The 22,569-nt window shown below is 39.9% G+C and overlaps 2 protein-coding genes across 3 annotated transcripts in view; one reads left to right on the top strand and one right to left on the bottom strand.

The window, feature by feature from the left end:
- SLC17A1 (solute carrier family 17 member 1) overlaps positions 1 to 1,112 on the top strand; it is a 49,203-nt gene extending 48,091 nt beyond the window's left edge. For both annotated transcript variants that reach the window (XM_004043363.4, XM_055390410.2), the window contains one exon: positions 809 to 1,112. The gene's annotated coding sequence lies outside the window, so the exon portion shown is untranslated. The remainder of the gene's footprint in view (positions 1 to 808) is intronic.
- Positions 1,019 to 22,338, bottom strand: SLC17A4 (solute carrier family 17 member 4). Its single transcript, XM_004043362.4, has 11 exons — positions 21,929 to 22,338; positions 14,789 to 14,994; positions 13,683 to 13,916; positions 13,512 to 13,599; positions 12,971 to 13,057; positions 10,594 to 10,712; positions 10,313 to 10,474; positions 7,267 to 7,399; positions 7,035 to 7,182; positions 5,991 to 6,081; positions 1,019 to 4,953 (listed from the first exon to the last, which is right to left on the bottom strand). The coding sequence occupies exons 1-11, from the start codon at positions 22,017 to 22,019 to the stop codon at positions 4,819 to 4,821; spliced, it is 1,494 nt and encodes a 497-aa protein (XP_004043410.1). The 5' UTR covers positions 22,020 to 22,338; the 3' UTR covers positions 1,019 to 4,818.
- Between the last annotated feature and the right edge of the window lie 231 nt (positions 22,339 to 22,569).

Genomic DNA, 22,569 nt, shown 5'->3' with positions numbered 1-22,569 from the left:
TAGGCCCCTGGATTGACACCCCAGTTTAGAACCTTGGCCACTCCCCCTTTTCAGGTTTTGGAGAATATGATATCAGAGGAGCTAATCTGGACGCCTATTAACCAGGTAAAGCCCAGTTTCAGCCCAACTTGCCAGAGACCACTATCCCAGTTAACACAGATGACAGCAATTGTTCTTTGAAAGGACTAGTGACACTTTTGGGTAGGATCCAAAAAAAAAAAAAAAAGAGTGTGTGGTGGGTGCTGGACCACAAAGGGGGGCTTTATTTTCATTTTCTTAATAACAAGTTGGTTTACAAAGAATGGGAATTTGGCAACAGTACAAAAGGTATGTCTTATTATCGCTGTGGATAAAATATATTCTTATTAGGGAGAGTGGCAATATCAAACTACTTGAGTGTCAAACCCCACTGGTGTGCACTGTGTTTTTTTGCTTTGTTTGGATTTGTTTTGTTTTCAGGACACAACATAGATATAGAGCAACTGATGGATGTTTTCATACCATGTACCTGGACCTAGCAAAATGTTGGAGTTGTTTGGATCTTTTACATAAAGATTTTTGAAAATAGGGAAGAGGAAGGATAATAAACTTGCACAGACAGCCATATTTATTTTTATGTCCAGAGGAGAGAAGTGTAAAATAATGTTTAGGATCACCTATCACTGAGGCAAGGAAGACAACTTGAGAAAAATATAATACACGAGACCATCTTTTTGAAATGTTGAAAAACTTTCTTATGTCCTCTGTGTACAAAGACTCACCAATGACATTTGTGTGCACTATTTTTTTCTTTGTTTACAAAACTTAGTGTGAAACAGAGCACTTGCAGAGCCTGGGACAACCTCCTTATTGAAGGGAAGAGGGACCAGCACATGAGGCTGAGGCTGAGGGGCAGTCACCAGCACCAGGAAGAAGGTGGTAGGAGGAGTCCTAGGGGCCGGTTTTACCCTCCCACATATCCTGTGTGCATCGTTTTTTAACATGTATTGTTTGTAACATGTAATATATCTGAATTTTAAATGGGGGTGGTGATTTATCTTAGTCTTCCTCTCTGCATCAGTTGCTTTATAAATGATTGTTAAACCAATAAATACACACAAGATAAAATTTTATTCTAAGGCTTCATGAAAGACTTTTTCCACAATTTTTAACTTTTATTCTTTCTCATTGTAGATGTGTGAGCTAGTGCAAAATTTTAGGAGATTTCCATAATTTAAGGATGGCCCATTTTAGAGGAAACAGCACAAGTCAGCTCCCTTGCTGGTGGGCCCAGGGAGAAATGTAACTCATTTTCAGAAATAACTAAAAGTGACAGATAAGAAAGAAAGAACAGGATCCAGGGAGAGGCTAGGGTTGGCTTGGTGACTGTTGGAGAAATGATACGGAGCAGACCCAGTCTCTAACATCTTAATTCCAGATGAAAAAAGATAATCCACAGGTTTAGATGACTCGATGCTCAGAAAACAAATACAATTAAAGAAAAATCTGGTCCTTTTCCTTCCTATCCATTTCTCCCCTAACTGTTCTCCCACCACTCTGGAGCTGTTCATTCATTGATTCATACTGCGATTCAACAGCATTTACTGGCACTTACTGTATATGATACTGTTGTTCTTTGTGTTAAAGATGCTACAAAATAATGTATGTCATGGTTCCTGAACTTTAAGAGCTTGTCTTCAGACTATGTAGAGGAAACTGTCATAAATGAAGCAGCTGAGGAACAGTGTGGCGATAGCCCTGCCAGGCAACCTGCAGGGCCTCTCTCCTCTGGTCTGACAAGAGCACTTCAGACCTTTATCTTTCTCCACTTACTGCCTCCCTTCCAAGTAGGAAGAAAGATATAAAAATAAGACCCTCCCTGGATCTTGCACTAGCAGATGAAGACACCATCTTGGGCTGTCAGGTGAAAAGGCAGGAGCTGTCCTCACGCCATCTCTCATCATTCTCCTAACTGGGCTTCAAGTCACAAAATTCCTCCCTTGTCACAACCTTCTCAGGAACTTTCCATTAGTGCTTTGTGTTTTTTGCATATGCGACTTTTCTCTGTCAGCTAGCACCTTCTCACAATCTTAAACATGTTTATTTTCAACTCCTTCTTTGAGCCCATATGCTTTTGCAGCTACTTTCTTGCCTCTTTCCTTCTGCTATGGTTTAGATGTCTGTTCCCTCCAAATCTAATATTGAAATTTGATCCCAATGTTGGGTCCACTTGCAGGAGGTGTTTGTGTCATAAGGGTGAATCCCTAGTGACATTAAAGCTCTTCCTCAGGGGTGAGTGAGATCATTCCTACAAGAGCTGCTTGTTTTAAAAAACCTGGCACCTCCTCTCCCCCTCCCAGCTTCCTGTCTCACCATGTGCTTTCTGTACAGGCCTACACTCCTTCACTTTCCACTATGAGCAGAAGCTGCCTGAGGCCCTCGCCAGATGCAGATGCCCAATCTTGAACTTTCCAGCCATCACAATCACAATCCAAATAAACCTCTTTTTCTTCATAAGTTACCCAGCCTCAGGCATTCCTTTATAGCAACACGAAAGCGACAAAGACACCACCCTTTCATACCCAAACTTCTCAGCAGTGGTCTCCTTTCTGTACTTTCTGCTCACTTCTCATCTGGACGGATCACTGCAAATTTGGCATTGGTAACTACTCACTTTTTTTGGAAACATTCTCTCTTCCCTTTCCTTTCTTAGCACCATATTCTCTTGGTTTTCCTTCTATCTTTCAGGCCCTTTCTTTTTCTTTCTTTCTTTTGTTTTTCTTTCCTCTCTTTCTTTCTTTGTTTCTTTCTTTCTCTCTCTCTCTCTTTCTTTCTTTTCTTTCTTTCTTTCTGCTAATCATCCTCCAGCTGACCATTAAATACTGGAATTCTTTAAGGCTTATTCCCAAGCTTCCTTTTCTTATGCCACTTTCACCCATGGATGTCTCATCCATGCAAAAATTGTAATCACTACCTATATCAAGATGATTTATACGTTTGTAAATGGAGCCCAGGTCTCACAAGAGAAATCCAGAGTCATGTGTCCATTTTCCTTCTTGTTGTCTTCACTTGGATATAATTGCTATCTGTGTTGCTGTCTGTGTTAGAGGCATCCCCATTAATATAATAGCAAACCAAAACTCAGGAGTTACTCTGGACATCTTCCACTCTCTCACTTAGTAATAGGACCTGTCAGGTTTATTCCCTAAATCAAATAATCCACCTAAATCAAATAATCCATTCACCTCTCACCATGTCTATTGCCTCATGCCAGGGGCCATTGTTCTCTCCTGGACTACACTGTAAGCTCCTACTCCAACCTAATCTCTCATGCAGAGTGCCTTTGAAAACCAGGACACTTCCTACTGATTTCAAAATAAAGACCAACGCACTTCACTGGGCCTACATCATCCTGTGTGCTCCTGACCTTAATTCTTCTACAGCCTCCTCACAAATCATACTTCCCTTATTCTCTATACTCTGGCCATAGCTAATTTCTCCCTCCTGCCATGAAACTTTTGCTTATGCTGTTCTTTCTTCCTAAAATATTCTCCTCTCAGTCTCCCACAACAGTTAACTATTATCCTTCAGATCCCAGCTCAGCTGAAACTTTGCAGGGGTGGCCCTTCCTTACACTCAGATTAGTGCACTTATCATCCACTCTCATAACCCATGTAACCACTCATTATTTCTACAGTTGTTATTACATATTCACTTGTGTGATACTTTGATTAAAGTTATCTGCCCTCCCGAGACACTGAACTCCTTAATGCTGTGTATGGTTTTGATTTCTGCCATCCCCACAAGGTGTGTGTACATTAATATTCATTTAGTGTTGAAATGGTTTTGCTATCTTATGGTCCTCCATGCTGCCCATATAGGGGCTTTAACAAAAGCACTACACACATTTCTCCAGACATTTGGAGTGAGGTTAGGGCAGTGTGTGTCTTACATACATCTTTGGGAGACATTTTAGGTTAATGAGGTGAATGTTGAATGGTTCCACGTTGAATTGAATCCTACTGAATGGTGCGTGGGATTCCAACAGTCAGAGGGGCAGACGAAGGCAGATATCATGGGTCACTGTCCAAAAGCAGTGCTACATGAAGAACTGTTGGAGGGGCTAGAAGAGACACTGGGCAATGTCTGTTCACTAACATGTTAAAGATCTGCACAAAGCCAAAAAGCAGATGTGGGGCAGAAGTCAAGATGGCCAGAAAGAAGGTAACTGTCCAAAAGCTGACTCTGGAAGCACAGGTATTCCAGAGGTGGCTCTGATTCCAAAGCTGGCATCCACAGAATGCAAGTTGTCTGAAAGAGTTAAAGTGTACTATCTTGCTCCCATTAGTTGCAGACACGTTCATTCCTCTTATCATGATGGAATCATTATTGTTCTTTCCTCCTTGACATTTTTCACTAACAATGGAAAACACTATGCTTTCTGTTGTTTGGGGCTTTCTTTTGAGGACAGCTCAGAGGATTCATGTTCTGCATGTTGGGCGCAACTCCCTTGTGATTCTCAGTTCTCGGTCCTAAGGTCTGGCTTCCTCTTTTGCTTTGGAAAGAAATTGTCCCCAGCCCCTGATGCTTTTACTAGGATAACAGTGGAAGAGTGGAGAACGCAGAAATCTCAACACACCTATGCTTTTAGTAGCTTGCAGTTAAATAACTAGCGTGTTTTCTTCCCCTGTAAAATTTCCAGGCATGGTAAAATCTTTAGTGTTACATAGTCAGGGTCTAGCTAATGGCTTATCAGTCAAGCAGGCATGAAAGAGAAATGTCTGTGAGGGAAAACAATGATGAACTAAGCACCAGGATCTAGCACATCTCTCGGTTTGCTCAGAGGTGGGTGAATGTCTGCTCTTTAGCCCAGTCCTGCACATCTGCTCGGCCAAAGATGAGGTAGAAAACCAGGCCCGATATGTTAACAGCAGCTGAAAGCAAGAAGACATTTCTCCAACCAAACTCTGAATCCTGGAGGCAGAAAATTACAAGTTATTAACGGTCACCCAGTTCTTGTCCCTCTTGGTTCAGAAAGGCTTTGGCTCTGTGTCCTCCTGCTCCCTCCCCGACCTCCACTCTGGCTTCCATGGGCTTCCCAGTTGGTCCTAGAATACTCAAGTACATTTCTGCCATGAGTCCAAAGCACTGGGCATTTCCTTGGCTGGAACGCTCCTCCTCCAGATACCTATTTGTCTCACACCTTCACTCCCTTTCAGTCCTTGCTTAAGTGTTCTTTTTAAGCAAGTGATTACGGTGAGTCCTTCCTTGATCATTGTAGTTAGAAATTCCACCCCTTGTGCTTTATTCTCCTCTTAGCATTTGCTAAGCATTTGCTATTCTCCTGTTACCATTCAATATATCATATATTTTACTTTCATATATTTCTTTCTGTTTCTTTTCTACAATATAGGTTTCACAAGGGAAGGAATTGTGTTTTATTCACTTAAATAGCACGTAGCCCATACTACTGTTTAATATTTATTGAATGAATGAATGAATAAGTCATTGAATGACAGGAGAAACAAGAGCAGTTTGAGAATTTCCATTTTAAACAACCATTTCCTGACAGTGTGCTAGTGCCTGGGAGGGAACTGAAGCTTCAAGAAAAGAGAAGGAACTTGATTTCATAAAGAATACTCTTTCTTTGTTATTCTTCATTTATTTTTCTGATTTACCAGTGCAAAACCACAGGAAAGTCATTCTTTAACTTTCCTGTGGTTTTTCACCAGTAAGTGAATGGTATATGGCAGTGTTTTTCTCCAGTAAATGAAGTATATGGCAGAAAATAAGAATGCCACATACTTCTTTATTCATGTAAAGTTTATACCAGTAAGATTCTTAAGAAACTAAAGAATCTTAAGTTTCTTTAATTCTTAAGTCATCGTGTAAATTAGTTTATTTTTGACTACTTTAAAAGCATCTTCTAGGATACAAGGCCGTGCATATGTGAAAAAACCATGCCTCTATATGTTTCTCTTATGAATATTCATCAGAACATTTGACCTCACCTGACTGATGAAAAATCCAGCAGCAGTAGGAGAGATGGCTCCAGCTATGTGTGCAAAGACTTGCAATAGTCCTTTGAGAAAGCCAGTGTACCTGAGAGAGAGAGATGGTACTCTATTATAACCAAGTATACCTATGTTTGAAAGTCTCAATACCCGAGAGAGGGAGGCAAATATTCCTGTGCAAACAAAGGGTTAATATCAGCTGGTCTGCTGCAACTCTCTGCTTATCTCTGGAGATGACTGGAATTGTGTAAGCCCTGGCGAAACCTGAATGAAATGTACTGACCAATGATTAGTATAATCCTGTGCTAGGGATTGGTACTCCCAAGGGGGTAACCTCTATTAACTTGTCAACATTGTTTATGCAAGATGGTCAGATTGATGGTCTGCACCTGGTTTGTAAGGTTTTTGTTGTTGTTGTTGTTGTTGTTGTTGTTTTGGCTTCTGCTGTTGAGTCTGATCTTGTAACTTTTATACCCTCCGTGGGTATAAAAGACCCCTCACCAGATGAGACGTCGGCTCCCCTGTGACAAAGGCATCTCTCACATTTCTTGGTGGTTCATTATCTGAAGATGAAGGATGTCCTGTTGACTGGGACAGGACCCTGGGAGCTACGTTTAGAAGTCTCAGTCAACTCTGTTTTTTCTGTATCAGAGACAGATATTTCTCCTGCAGTCCTGTGTCCTTTGCCTTTATTAAAGATTTTCATGAGCATACCCTATAGAATCTCAAGAATTCTTTCAGTGATTCCACCTTAGGCAACTGCTGCATTCCTCAACAGAAAGAGGTTTGTGTGAGTCTCCCTCAGTTGACTCTGAGCATGGCCACTGACTCCTCTTGTTCACGCCCAGAAAAACTAAGCTCACAATGGTCCACCAGCTTTGAGTCTCTTCCAGGAATTATTTAGATGTAGGGTGTAGAGCTGGTGCTGACATTTCCTGCAACCTGTTGTACCTGCCACATTTTACTTTCACATCAGAGTAGATTTAGGGCTGCTAGACTTGAAATGAGTGTCTGAAAGGATGAGGCAAAAGAGGTCCCTACCGAGGAGCAATATCCAAGAAGTTAACAAGGGCTCCTGATTCACAGAAGCTGCTGATGGCAGAAGACAGCACCAAGAAGGTCATGGTCATGCTGTGGCTGGATCTGACCCAGGGCAGGGACACGAGGATCACGGATGGGAACAGAACCCCTGGGGTAGGAGGACAAACACAGAGTAAACTGAAGGCTGCTCTGAGCTTCCCACCTTCACCCCTGTGTCCAGCCTCTCCCTTACCAATGGCAGTGAAGAGTTTCCTGATGGTGATGAGTCTGAGGATTTTTCTGGAGAGAAGAAAGTCTGCCAGTAGACCGCCAAGGATAATGCAGATACATCCAACAACAAACGGCAAGGCAGACAGGATCCCACTCTGAGGACCAGAGACTAGGTCAGGTGCATGTGCCCTTACCACCCCCACCACGACACAGACAACCTTGGACAGACTGTCCACATTTGCGGCTTTTCTTTATATACGCATCACTTTTAATACAAATTCCATGTTACTATAATGAGCCAATATACTTTTAGTATGTGTATGTTCATAGCTCTGCTTGCAAAAAAATAAAAAGAACAAGGCTCTCTTTATATATAAAAATCACCTGGAAATAAATATTTAAAAGACCAAAACCCAGTACAAAAATAGGCAAAGGATAAAAGCAGACAATTTAGAAAAGAAGAAAAAAAGAAAAATAAGTGACTCCTAAACATGTTAAAAGGTATCCAACTTTACTCATAATGAAAGAAATACAAAGTAAAACTATGGTGAGATATTATTTTTCATGGATCAAATTGGCAAAAACACCCTTTTTTTTGGCATGCTCTGTGCTAACACTGTGGAGAATCAGGTTCTCACAAATATTACTGGTGCTCTATTGAGGGCAATTTGACAACAAATATAAAAGTTTATAGTGCATTTACCCTTTGACTCAATAATCTCATATGCAGAAATTTACTCCACAGAGAGTTGCACAAAGGTATGAGAAATGAACAAGGTTTTCACTGCAGCATTGCTCAAAGATGGGAAACAATCCAAATACTGCTCAGCAAGGTTCTCATGTACTGATATGAAGATTTCCATGACATATTAAGTGGCAAAAACCTAGTATATAAGCATAGCGGCATATTACAGAGTATACTGTTTTGTATTTTAAAAGTTGGGAAAATAAGAATACACATTCATGTATGCTTGCATTCTCCTAAAGAAACAAAGAAAGAATATATATAGGAAATTTAGGCCAGCCATGGTGGCTCACACCTGTAATCCCAGCACTTTGGGAGGCTGTAGTGGGAGGATCACTTGAGCTCAGGAGTTCGAGACCAGGCTAGCCAATATAACAAGACCTCATCTCCACAAAAAATTAGCCAGGCATGGTGGTACACGCCTGTGGTCCCAGCTACTCTGGAGGCTGAGGTAGGAGGATTGCTTGAGCCTGGGAGGTCGAAGCTTTAGTGAGCCATGATTGAAACACTGCACTCCAGCCTGGGCAACACAGTGAGACGTTGTCTCAAAAGAAAGAAAGAAAAAGAAAAAAGAAATAGAAAGAATTATCATTGGAATGGGCTGGGAGGACAGGGCAGATTAGGAACAGTAATGAAAGAAAGATTTTTCAGTCTTTCTTTTTTTTTTTAGACAGAGTTTAGCTCTTGTTTCCCAGGCTGGAGTGCAATGTCATAATCTCGGCTCACTGAAACCTCCGCCTCACCAGCTCAAGCGATTCTCATGCCTCAGCCTCCTAAGTAGCTGGGACTACAGGCACATGCCACAACGCCTGGCTAATTTTTTGTAGTTTTAGTAGAGACAGGGGGTTCACTATGTTGGCCAGGCTGGTCTCAAACACCTGACCTTAGATGATCCACCTGCCTCATCCTCCCAAAGTGTTGGGATTATAGGCATGAGCCACCACACCTGACCCACTCTACGTTTCAATATAGTTTTTAAAATGTTGAACCTTGTTGTTATCAATTAAACTTCTAAACTAAAATTCTATCGAATATAATGCAATGAAAAGGAGACTCCTCTGTTGTATATAATCCAAACAATGGAAAGGATTCAGCACTCATCTGGTTCAAGTAGTTCATTTTACAGATGAGTAAGCCAAGGCTGTCAAGGTTATGTGACTTTGTGAGAAAATGCCCTGAAGGCAATGAGAATCCAGGTCTCTTGACTTTTTAGCCTGGAAAGCTCTGCTTTCTGGTCACTACTTGTCTTTCCATTCATTTTCCCATTTTCCTCTTCCCCAGCCTTGGCCTCTGAGGGTCAAGCCCACCCAGCCTCACACCAAAGACAAATCATTCCCAACAGCCAGCCTCAGGAAGTCTGTTGCTTAGCACTGGACTCCTGCTTATCTGGTGTCCCAATCCCCTGGATTAAGGTTCTGGTTTAATTTCTGGCCCTCCTCCTCTTTGAAAAGACCCAGAGCCACTACCTCCTGGGGCTTTCTAATCTCAGTGCCTGCAGCCTGCTTGCATGCAGATGCTGACTACTGCTAAGAAGGTCAGCTCTCTGTTGGCTACTTAGCACATTTTCACCAGAGGAACCCAATCAATACGAGAAGGCTTCTTCCTGAGTACGGAGTGAGAGTACAAGAATAACACTGGCTTTATGAACTGTCACTAACATGTTATGAAATCTGATAGCCACTTTTAAGACATCCATCCAGCAGGAATTGAAAGGCTCCTGTCAGGCATTCAGAGTATCTGTCTATTTTGTGAAAATTCAGAGAGCTGTACACATATACACACTTTTCTTTCTCTATGTTATACTTGAATAAAAATGATTTTTTAAAACAAACATTACTCCACAAATGTCTATGTAAGTCTTATTTGGGACTTTATGTCCTATTAATGTCTTATTTTCAGCATATGTTGTTTATGTTTCTCTGTCACAATTTTCTCAAAGGCAGAATTTGTTTGGTTAATCTTTATTATTTATGCCGCCAGCAGAGCATCTTGTTTGCAAATTTTGATGGGATTGAGTATAAAATTTTTGCACAGGGCCCTTAAAATATGATAAATATGAATAGTATATGAAAATAGTATAATAAAATATGATAGTATATGAAAATCAAACTAGAACCATATGTATCATCCTCCTGCAGTAAGTAGTGAACCACATTGAGATCAATCAGAATCCAAACTAACTAGATTGCATTTCCTATATGGAGGTCCTGCCTGGTCCTAATCCCCCGATTTTGTGACTATGGGACAGACAGAGGATTATATATGAGCTCTCATTATTTAAGCATTTAAACAGAAGATCAGAATGAGCTTTCTCTATACTTACATCTCTGAGGTTGGCTTGAAGTACCGAGCTGATGTACGTTGGTGTGTACGCCATAATGGTATAAAAAAGCCAGTATTCACAGAAATAAGAGACTAAAATGGCCCAGAGTGGTAAGGATTTGATCATAGCCCTAATGGGAAGAGACCAGCCTGGTGAACAGTCCTGGAAGAAAGCACACATTAATGTCCCCTCCATCAGAAGGCAGCTCTCTCTATCACATTCTTCATCTCTGAGACGTCTAGAGGGACATAGAGAAATGTCAGAGGAGTTCCTCAATGTACCTGCTGAGCCAATGAACACACAATGTATCTCTTCTCACCAGCACTGATAAAGGGATGATTCACAGGATCATCATAAATGAGAGGAAACCAGAGAAGACAACAGGCACAGCCAATTCCTCCTAGGAAAAGGGGATCCAGTTAGCACTGGATGAATTGAAGTACTTCTTTCAGTTTGACTCTAAGATGATCCCTGTGGTTGACAGAGTGACTGGCCTCAGTACAACACTCTTCCTGGCATCTATCCCTTGCATGGCCCTATCATGGGGGAGGGTACTTCCTCACCACTTGACTTTGGCCTTGGCCATACAACTTGCTTTTGCCAATGGCATGGAGGAGTTTCAAGCCTAGGCATTAAAAAGCATTTTTTAAAACTTATCCTGTTGGGTCTTGCCCACTGCTATTGGAAGACTATGCTCCAGCTCATCGACCAAGGCAGATGACAGACACAGAGAGTGGAGCCACCCAGCTGTCCCACAAAGAACCATGGGAATAAATGATTATTGTTTTAAACCACTGAGTTTTGGGAGGTTTTGAAATGCACTATTATTAAAGCTATAGCACCATTACAAGTTAGTAGCGTGTTTGCCCCACATGCTTGAAAATGCCCTCACCATTCACGTACCAGTCAGCATCCCTCCTGCTAGTCATGCTTTGCAGAGTTCCTTTCATCATTAAACCTTTCCGGATCTATCTCTTATCTTCCTCAAAACACATAAGAGTGAGCAGCAGTACATTATGTGAAATTAATTACCCAATTTGTAGATATGAAATGAAATGAATCCTCAGCAAAGACATTTTTTCTAATATATACATTATTACAGAGTTGGGAATTTAACATTATCAGCATTGAGTGGAAATATGGCCCATCTTCAAATTCCCTTTTTAGGATCTTAAGAAATCTTATGAGCTCTCTTTGTTTGGCTAGAATGTCATTTACAAATTCCTTCACAAACATCATACAGCAGCCACTATACACCAGGCTTTTTGCTAAATTTTGAGAATATAAAATGGCGAAGACACAATTTTGCCATCAAGGAACTTAATCAAATGTGGAGGGATAGATATGAAAATTAGCAATGTTGCACATTGGGGTTGGAGGATGTTAATATTTATTCAACAAATATTTAGTGAGTTTCTATTGTGTATATGCTCCTTACTGTTTCTTGAAATCATAAGCACAGTAAGATTTTCTTGTTGTTTGAATAATTTTTGTAACCTGCCCTTTCAAAGTTTTCATGATAAAAACTTTAAAGGTTGATATGCTATGGAATCATTACATATTTTATTTTTGGTGAATATATTCACCTGATTTTACAGAAACCCTTGATCTAACAGGCCTGTCCTCTAATGAACACACTAGTGGGACTATAAGGTATTACCATAAACAATTTAGGGGTGCGATTTTGGAGAATGTTTCAAATATTAAACAAACTAAAGGTAACAGCAGCTAGGCAGATTCCAACCACAGCTCCATGAAGGTAAAACTGTAACGTAGTAAAATACTGCCTCTGGAACTTTCCACATGTCTTTGGAACCTTTCTGCAGCATCTCTCTGTGTATTATGTCCACTCCTGAACCTCACATAATCTGCCCTGTCCTGCAGTCTCCACTAGTTGATTCTCTACTCTAATTAGTATTTTACCTATGATTAGGTCACAGTCACACAATTTTCTAGCTATGATATTAGATTGGTGCAAAAGTAATTGTGGTTTTTGCCATAATAATAACTGGAGAAATTTTAAAGAATATATTAAATTAAAAAGCATGACTAAAATGTAATCTGACTAAAATAACATTTTCTTTTTTTTTTTCTCTTGAGACAGGGTCTCACTCTGTCACACAGGCTGGAGTGCAGTAGTGTGATCTTGGCTCACTGCACCCTCCACCTCCTGGGTTCAAGCGATTCTCCCACCTCAGCCTCCCGAGTAGCTGGGATTACAGGCATGCACCATCACACTCAGCTAATTTTTATATTTTTAGTAGAGACGGGGTTTAACCATGTTGGCCAGGCTGGTTTCAAACTCCTGGCCTCATGTGATCCACCTGCCTCAGCCTCCCAAAGTGCTGGGATTACAGGCATGAGCTACCACGCCTAGCCTAAGATAGTATTTTCAACATTTTATGAAATAATTTGCTCTGAATTCCTTTAGGTCAAATTTAGAAGCAGTAAGGAATGTTATGATGCCTCTAATGTCGTAAGATTATTCTAGCTACACACTCGGGCTGCTGAAACTTAAATGTTAAATGTAGTTGGCTCTGAACACTACCAGCTTTAGCTATGTAAATATCCATATCTATTAGGATTTGGTTAACCATAGATAAATTGCATCACAGAATTCTCTGTCATAAAAATTGGAGATTTGAAAAGCACACTCACCAAAGATATAGAAGACATAAGGCCATCCTATGGTCTGGCAGAGGAGACCACCAGCAAGTAGAACAATGAAGGACCCCAGCATTGACCCTGAACAGAAGAGACGAGGATGTTCTGGGTGAGAGGACTCGTCTTGGGGCTCTATGTGCTTTCTACAATGCTGAGTTGCACAGTGAGTGAAGGTATGAGTTTCAAGCCAAACTATCTAGGTTCCTTCACTTGGTAACTATGTGATCTTGGAGAAGTTATTAGTCTATTTGTGTCTGAAATTCCATATGTGTGAAATGGAAGTAATTATATATAGCTGACTTATAAAATTATTTTGAGGATAAGATGAAAATATGTGCAAAACACAAGAATGTTTGGCACATAGTAAGCATTCTGTTCATTCAGTTACAATCAAGTAAGGCAGTATGGGGTAGTGCTTTAAGGAAAGGACTATGAAGACACAGTGATTGATACATAAGATCTTGGTTCTGTTGGCAGGACTTTGCTGAGTTCTCTTGGACAGTGCATGTAAAGTGGGGTTTAGGGTATCAGTTACCTGATCCAGCAATGGTGGTGAGTTGACTCCTTTCCAGTGGGGGAGCCCATTTGACCCAAATTGAATACTGACCAGTTAATACCATAACCTGGGGGGGGAAATTCCATTCTTGGAGATCTGAGGTCATTCTGGAACCTATATTCCACTTATACCTGGAAAACATCTTGGTACCTGGGCTATGCCTTGTACAATCCGGAGGACAATGAGCAAGGCCACTCCCGCATTAGCTGCCAGTGGAATGAAGAGGGTCAGGAATGAGGAAATAAACAAGCCAGCACCAACCACATACTTGGCTCCAAATATTCCAGCCACATAGCCACTGGGGATTGGAGCCAAGAACGAGCCATAGTTGAGGGAGCTGAGGATGATTCCCTGGATTTCAGGACTCCAGTCATATGCAGGGGCCTAGATGACAAAGAGAGTTACTGTTTGTCTTTAGTTGAAGGATTGACAGTTTTCATTGTGAGGACTTGAGAGGCAAAAATTAATTGGCAGTTATCTTTCTTTTTACATTTCTCCAGTTCCTCCAATACACTAGTATCATGTATTTAAAAACCCTAAATATATGCCCAATATACTCTTTCCGCTCACCCTGACACAATTAACCAAAAATTAAAATATAAGGAAGTTCGTAAAGAAACAAAGGCTATAAAGAAGAAAGCATCATAGGCAAGGTAATAAAAAAAAATACGTGGAAGGAAGAAAAAGCAGACAAATCTGTGAAACATATTTTGTAGTGATTTTCATCATTGTAGGGGAAGAATTTATGTCCACTAAATGGTAAAATGTTTCATTTATTCTAACTTAGTCCCTGGTTACACTCATAGACACTAAGTAGGGATGCAATCCCCTTAGATACTTATTATGTTCTTTATTCCTTTCTTTTCTTTCTTTTTTTTTTTTTTTTTTTAAGACAGAATCTCACTCTGTCACCCAGACCGGAGTGCAGTGGCACGATCTCCGCTCACTGCAACTTCTGCCTCCCCAGTTCAAGCGATTCTTCTGTCTCAGCCTCCAGAGTAGCTGGGACTACAGGTGCCTATGACCATGCCTGGCTGATTTTCATATTTTTAGTAAAGATGCCTCAGCCTCCCAAAGTGCTGGGACTAAAGGTGTGAGCCACCATGCTCGGCCTGATACTTAGGTACTTGTGCCATTCCTGGCACATAGTACATGTTCAGTAAATACTTAGTGGTTAAATGAATCTCACTCTTTTATAACTCTTTAAGTCAAATTATTTGAGTCAAAGAAAGAGTCCAGAGTCTCATTAAACTTACCATTGCTTTAAATTCTTTTAGAGTTTCATTCCAGTAGCCCTGGGAGTCAGTGGAAGGCCGTTCTGTGGAGGCGTTGGGCTGGCTAGGTGGGGCTGTGTTGTTCACCATAGCTGGGATGGCAATGCTCAAGTTCATTTGTTGGGTGTAAATTGAAAAATTACAGAGCTGCAAGATGAGGGCCAGCCCATGTCGGACTGAACAAAAACCTGAGAGGAAAAGGGCATGAAAAATCACAATCAGAATGCTTTTCTCCCACTCCGCCTAAGTCTGGAAGAAGGAGAAGATTGGTATCTGTCTGAGATGCAGAAATATAGGGAGAGCAGACATTCCTCTGTAGGTGTGTAGTGGACTTTTGTCCCCCTGGGAGGTAATGGGGGAGGTGGCTCCCTCAGAAGCATTTCTCAAACAGAGACTTGAAGAATGTGTGGAGTTGGTCAGAACAAGCATTAGGGGAGAGCTTTTTAGGCAGGGCTCTGGGATGAGAAGTTTAGAACAGGAATGGGAAGAAATGGATTTAGAGAAAGAACTGGCTGGGAGCAGTGACCGATTGGGTATGGACAGTGAGAGAGAGGAAACTGCTGGAGATGACTCCCAAGTTCCCTGCTTGGGCAGCTGGGATAGCTGGAAGTGCCATTTATAACCAGGAAACATGGAAGATTAGCTTGTCTGGGGCTGGGGAGAGATGAAACTTGAAAGATAGGCTATGGTTAGATCATAGAAGTATTTAAACTTCATCTTAATACTATAATCTATGCTTACACAAAATTTGCTAGTGTTCCGTAGGAGCTCTGGGGATATGCCTGTGGTTGAGTCCATATACATTAGTTTGACAACAGCGGGAAGAATTCATCCACTATCCCTGTAGAGAAATCCCAGAGGTAATGTATGATCACAAGGTATGAAGATGCCATTTTCTTGGTTCCTGAAAGGGAGCAAATGCTCTTGGAATGGACAGCATGGTTTCATTTTGTGTAGTAATGCTCTTGCTAAGTTCTAGCTCTTACCTTTGGTTCAACTCTGAGAGCATTTAGTTCCCCATCCCCAACTCAGCAAATGCACCACGCATGAAAATCTACATTGGAATTTTGATCAGTCATATTGATATGACAGATTAAATTAAGAAGGATTGCCACATTTGTAGGACTGTCTTCTAGTCAAGAAGAGATACCTATCCATGTACCAGTATTGGTCTTCTACTCAGTCCGAGGTGGAATTTTATAGTTATCTTCAGTTAAGGCCTTCACAAATTTTGTAAATTACTTTTTATTGTTGTGTAACTGTTCTTTTTCCTATCATATTCATCAGCATTTCCCCCACTGAGTTTTGATTCAATAAAGAAAGACAAATTATGGACAAATAATGAAAAATATAGTTGATTATGTTTACCGTTTGCAACACTTATTTCATTCTCCTGGGTAATTTAATTCACCAGCATTTTCAAAAAAATGGACAAAGCAGGAATGGTAAGAATGGGCACCTCAGCTATATTTGCATTTACTGAGAATGCTTCTCACATTACTCCACTAGGTATGCTGCTAGTTGTTGGTGTGACATGTCCTTTAATTATATTAAACTACTCTGTTCCTACTTTTAAATATTTTTATGGGGATACATAAGTTTTATAAAATGTATTTTAATCCTAGAATGCAGACAGACACCTGCATTCCAATTCCAGCTTGTGTGGTCTACTTATAGCTGTGTGCTCTGGGGCAAGGTACTGAGCTCTCTGTGGCCCCCAAATTTTGCCTGAAAAATGAGATTAATAATAGAGTCTACCTCAAGGCACTGTGATAACAACTGAATAAGTTTATGTAAGTTTATTATAATTATAATAGCCTACCACCTTCATATTATTGGGATGATCTCTTCTTATTCTTAATAGGCTATTACAAAATTTAAAAACATGATGTATTTTGCTAGCATTTTAGCTGGAATTTTATTTAGTATATATAGTTGAGCTTAAAATGTTGTTTATGTATACATGTATGTGCTATTTTTTGCTATACTAGCTTTGTTTTTTTTTAAAGTTATAAGCTTCCATCTCAATCTGTGATCTGAAATGTTTTAGGTACATAGCCATTTTTCTTAATAAATTTTTAATTTTAGGACAGTTTTAGATTTATAGAATTGTTGAGTTCCTCTATATCTCACACAAAATTTCCTCTGTTAGTAACATCTTATGGTGCATTTGTTGCAATTAATAAACCTGCAGTGATATATTATTAACTACTAAAGTCCACAGTTTATTCAGATCTCTTAATTTTTAACTAATGTCGTTTTTCCAGAATCCCATATAGGGAGCCACATTACACTTAGTTGTCATGTCTCCTTGGGCTCTTCTTTGGTATGACACTTTCTCAGACGTACCTTGTTTCTAAAATGTATTCTAAATACTTTGTAGTCTAAAATGTCTAAAGACCTTGATAGTTTTGAAACGCACCAGTCAGGTGTTTTGTGGGGCATCCCTTAATTGAAATTTGTCTGATATTTTTCTCATGATTAGACTGGGATTATGTGTTTTTGAGAGGAAGGCCATGGAGGTAAACTCATTCTCATCACATCATATTAAGGCCATACACTGTCAACAAGACTTCTTACTGTTGAGTTGATCTTGGTGCCCTGGCTTGAGGTAGTGTTTGTCAGGTTGCTCCACTGTAAAATTAATCTCTTTTTTCTTTTTCTCCTTTTAATTTTTTGTATGAATTAATATGCACAAATGTACTCTGGAAGAAGTCACAAGCACCAGTCACACTTAAGGAGCAAGGAGCTAAGCTCCATCTTCAGAAGGTAGAGTGCTATACGAACTATTTGGAACTCTTCTGCACAGGATAAATAGGCATTTTCCTCTCCTTAAAAATCTCATATAATTTTTCTAGTGAAACTACTAGAATATATTTGTTTGTTTCTGTGTTTGTTTTAAAAGGAATAACTTTTTGACAATTTTCTTCATTTCTTAGATGTTTTTTGACATGTATAATTTTTTCTTTATTCATATTTATAAATTAGAAACATAAAAATGTATAATTCTTAGAAATAATAATTTCTACAAAATTATAATTAAATTATATTTAAAATATTAAATTTTAATAAGTTAATTATGATTATGTAAAGTTTTTATAATTATAAATTATAATTCCTAGAAAATCATTTGCTTATGTACTTTCCCTATAATTAGCATATTATACATTTTCAATGCTTCTGTCTCCTATTTTCTCATAATTGCTTGTATTTAATCTCTCTGCCTGATTAATCTGAGTAGTGGATTGTTTGTTTTATTGCCATGAATAGCATCATTTTTATCAAAGAACCAGCTCTTGTATGTATTTTTAATCCAATTTTTTCATGATTTGAGTTCACATTATTTTCTATATTTAAGTTGTCTATTTCATTTTTCTATGTAATTTCCTTGAAGTTGTAGGCTCAGTGAATTGGATGTTTAATTAACTAGTTTTCATTTTTTATTACACAATCTTTGTTTTCTTCCCTTTCTCAAATCTGTCTTCTCCTTGCTGCTACTAATTCCATTTTAACTCTGCAGTGACATTTTTTTCCTCCTTAGTTTCCTTTCTCATCTATATTGGGACTTCTTCCATATTCTTCTGTTGATTTACTTCCTACACTCTATGTTTTATTATTATTGTTATTGTCATTATTGAGAACTTTAAGAAATTGAAGATGAAAATATTCCTCAATTTCCCCATAATAACATAAGCACAGCAGTGTGATTTAAAAGCTAACAACAGCTGGTTTAAATCCAGCTGCTACCTCTTTGTGCCTGGATGATTAAGATGTGTTACTTCATCCCTCTGTGCCTGAGCAGGCTCCTACAAAATGGGGATGATGCTAGTAGCACTTTTCCTGAAGGATTGTTGTGAGAATTCAATGAATTAATACATACAGACTGCTTAGAACAGTGTCTAACACAGGGCATGCACTCATTATGTGACAGCTATATAATGAACTGTTATCTTTCATAAGTGTACCTGTCAATTTCTTTTTTTATCTAACACATGCCTTACCTTATTCTTTCCTTTGTGCAAACATATTTACGTCGGTTCCTTGTAGTCCACCCCTACAGCCTTGGACCATAAAAGCCAGTTGTGTGTGACTTTGTTCTCACATTTTGAAACCCCTGCACAGGGCCACCCATGCTGGTTTGAGGCCCAGCTATGATGTGGTGGTGTATGTGGGTGGGCTGGTGGCAGGGGTGGGGAGGAGGAGGTAGGGAATTCTTTCACCAATTCAAGGGAAGCTAACTACTGTACCATTTTAATTCTGCAATAACATTGTATAATTTGAGAGAAAGCCTTCCAAATTTCCAAGTTGATTTCTGCAGTTACTCATATTTTCCTCTGCTTTGTAGCACTGGCCCCTGATGCTAAATTGCAGATCAGAAAGGCCAGTGAAGCGTGAGGGGAAAGCTGCAGGATGTGGACCCATGCACGCTTCACCCAGCACATCCCAGCACTGCATACCCTTGAGGGGCTCATGGGGTCTGTGGTCTGCCCAGCTTCTGGACACTGCCACTCCAAGCTGAGGAGCACAAGCTGAAGCTCCACAGCATCCTCTTTGTTCTTCCTATAACACTGCACCATGCCTCAAGGATGGGAGTTTTATGAGCTCTTGGCTCCTCTCTCAATTTCTTCCAAGTTATATTAAATCTGTCTGCAAGATTTGGAGTTTGTAGTGTGTGGTAGGAATAATTCCTTAGTTTCAATCTAGATGGAAGTACTTTCTCAAAGTGTTGTGCTTGTTTTATTCATTTCCATGGCTTTCAGAAGGGGATGTTGTTGTAAATTGTCCTTCAGATGGCATTCTTCCCCATGGTGGGGGGCAGTATATCTTTCCTGCAGGCATTTGATATGGAGAAAGGATACCGTCCCTGATATTGTTCTCAGTGCCTTTCCCACCCTTCTCTGGTCTCCACAGTAACAGAGGGACAAATATCTGGAAACTACAATCCTCAGGATTCCATTCAGATTCCACAAATGAGGGCATTCTGGCCCAATGTGGCAGGCCGAACTCAATGAGAAACCACTATGCTCTGGAGGCAGCTGCAGGTGGATAAGTGAGGATCAGTCATGTTAGACATGGGATTTCTGCCTGTGACTTTGGGGTAACCTCCTGAAAAATACCCACTTTGTGATGCACATGGCTGGGATCATTGGCAGTGTCATGTCCTGGATTTTCTGAAAGTAACCAACCTGACTTTTGCTTCCCTAGCCTTCCAACGTCTGTGGAATCTTCCAGTCCCCTATATTAATCTTCTTTCTTCTCAGAAATACCTAGATTTGCTTTTGATTTTGTGATATAACCCTGACTGATACAGAAGCTCATGGACTTCTGGGGGAAAAGGGGATCAGAAGGTCAAAGTGATGTCTGTCTACAGCCTGGCCCCAGAAATCCCTAACTGAGACTGATAGAGAAAAACTACAGATCTTCAGGCAGAACCTGAAGGCCCAGCTTTTTTCACTCAAGGTTTCTGGGTTATTGGAACAGTTACTTTGTGTAAGCAGGTGACCAGATAATGGGGGAGGGGGCATTTCTCCACATCCCATGGAACACCTGGATTCAGCTCACTGAGTGTCTTAGAAACCCAGCAAAGACATGAGTGACCTTTGGAGATGGGGGTACTGGTACCCAGAGAAAGCCCCAGCAGTGCCCTGGGAGTCTGATACAGAAGATCCAGCCATGTCCAGTAAGCATGAGCCAGAGAAGGAGATGAGAAGAAAACTGATGTTGGACACCAACTGACAAAGCAATCTGCAAGGTTTATTCCTAAGCATTTGTGAGAAATACTTGGATACACAACAAAATAACTTGGTAAGGCTTGGAGGAGTAGCTGGGGTTCTGCCTTATTAGGTAGGATGAGCCTACCAAAACAGGATGAGTGTAGTAGCATGATGCTGTTTGAAACAACAGGCCAGGGTAAAGTGGGTTACAAAGTTGTTGTCTGATATAGCTATAGCCTGGAGTGGTCACCAGAGGACTGGGTGGCATGGTAGGCCAGATGTTGTAGGAGACTATAGAAGGAACCAGAAAGACCATAGAAGTTCCACTTTAGACAAATTATAAATGAAATTTCCAATGACTGCCCAAAGGTGGGCTGAGGAAGGGACACTATGTGAGTGGTAATAATGAGCTCATAAATGGCAAAATCAGGATTGGAAACTCAAGCATTCTGATTTCTGACCTGTGCTTTTACCCAGTATGCCATACTGCACCTTGGTAAAATTTTACACATAAGTTCTTCGTATTATTAATTTTGAGGGAGAGACAGAATGATAGGATAAAAGAATTTGGCCAATGGTATAGTCTAGTAGACTCTGAAATCCTTAGAAACAGATGAGACCTTCAGCCGAGACTACTGGAATAGTATTCATCCTGGGTCAAATGATGACTAGTTGTAGGATGAGTAGTAACATGCACATTTCCTGATTTCTTCTGTGATGGATGAGATTAGGAGAAATCTCTTTTCTTGAAGATATGCATAATTCTTAACAGACAAACTGGCTAAAATGTTGAGTATTACAAAGCATTCCATCTTGGTTAGTGTTTTGCCTTTTGAAGTCATTATCTTATGAAATGACTATATCTTTAAAAGAATTAATGGATGACATAGTTATAACTCATTAAGCATTTAGGGTAAAATAAGATGTTCTACAGTTTCCCTTAATGCATATTATAAAAAGCATGATGTTGTAATATAGATAAGAGAAAGGGAGAAAGGTGACTTCTATGACATGGTAGAAGCGAAAAGCCCATTTTGGGGTTCGGGGTCAGGTCTGGATTTAACATGAGCAGAGAGATCTAATAAGACATGTCTTGGACTTAGAATCAGGCAAGCCAAGGTTGGTTTCTATATTTCCTACTTAGAACCTGTTCTGATTTTTTTCCTTCATCTCTAAATAATGTCATGATACCTGCCTGTCTTATATACCTTCAAAGTTTCTTATGAGAAATGAAATAATTATCAATAACAATGTATAACCATATAGAATTATTGGCAATTGGTGGTAGCAAGGAAAATGATGTGTATCAACAAAAGATGCCACAGATCCTAGTTTTATTTAGTACCACAAGTTACAGTGCCACAGATCCTAGTTTTATTTACTACCAGATTACTGTGCATGATTTTACCTTTCCTGGAGCATTCCTCTTGAGCCACGTTTAAATTGCCATCACTGGAAATGTCCCCCACTGTAGCCTTGACATCTGGTCTGGTAGACATTTTGGTTCTCTCTTTCTAGGGACTGGCATTTACTTACTGAAATAAAAAGAATACAAAAGCAAATACAGGGAGAATCTTATATGATATTACCCCAATTCTTTCTAAGAACTAGGAGCAAATGTTGCTGTATAAGAAAAGTGGTAGATTAGGGTTTATGAAAACTAATTTGTCATCCTGGCTCTATCACTAACCAATTGGTTGGTCTTTGAAAGGTCGCAGTTTACCCTGGGTCTTAGTATCTATATCTCACAAGTGAGAAATCTGGCCTGGATTGCCTTCATAAATTGTAATATCCTTTCTAGTTCTGTGTTCCCATGTCTCTAAATTGATACTAGTATCAAATGGACATGAAAACTTGACAACCTTATTTGAAATTTCATCTAGGAGATTCCAGTGGATTAAATTACCTGAAAAACTATTATAAACACCTATACATATTACATAAAATATAGCAAACACCCTTTTACATAGCTGCAAAGACAGTAAGAGATATCTCCATCGAGTTAGATGTCTGTGCTAACTTCAGTGACCATGAGATTGGGTCACAGAA

The sequence above is a fragment of the Gorilla gorilla genome, chromosome 5 (genome assembly GCF_029281585.2).
Source record: "Gorilla gorilla gorilla isolate KB3781 chromosome 5, NHGRI_mGorGor1-v2.1_pri, whole genome shotgun sequence".
NCBI classification, from domain to species: domain Eukaryota; kingdom Metazoa; phylum Chordata; class Mammalia; order Primates; family Hominidae; genus Gorilla; species Gorilla gorilla.
The sequence above is the reverse complement of the archived record's forward strand: the minus strand, read 5'-3'. Positions and strand labels throughout refer to the sequence as shown.

Bases quoted from the DNA above. Each gene is read 5' to 3' on its own strand.
- SLC17A4 (XM_004043362.4), bottom strand. From the start codon at position 22,019: ATGTCTACCAGACCAGATGTCAAGGCTACAGTGGGGGACATTTCCAGT. The intron at 13,058-13,511 runs GTAACTGATACC...TCTTCTGTTCAG, and splicing joins CACCACCATTGCTGGATCAG to GGTCAATGCTGGGGTCCTTC. The intron at 7,183-7,266 runs GTAAGGGAGAGG...CTCCTACCCCAG, and splicing joins GAAACTCTTCACTGCCATTG to GGGTTCTGTTCCCATCCGTG.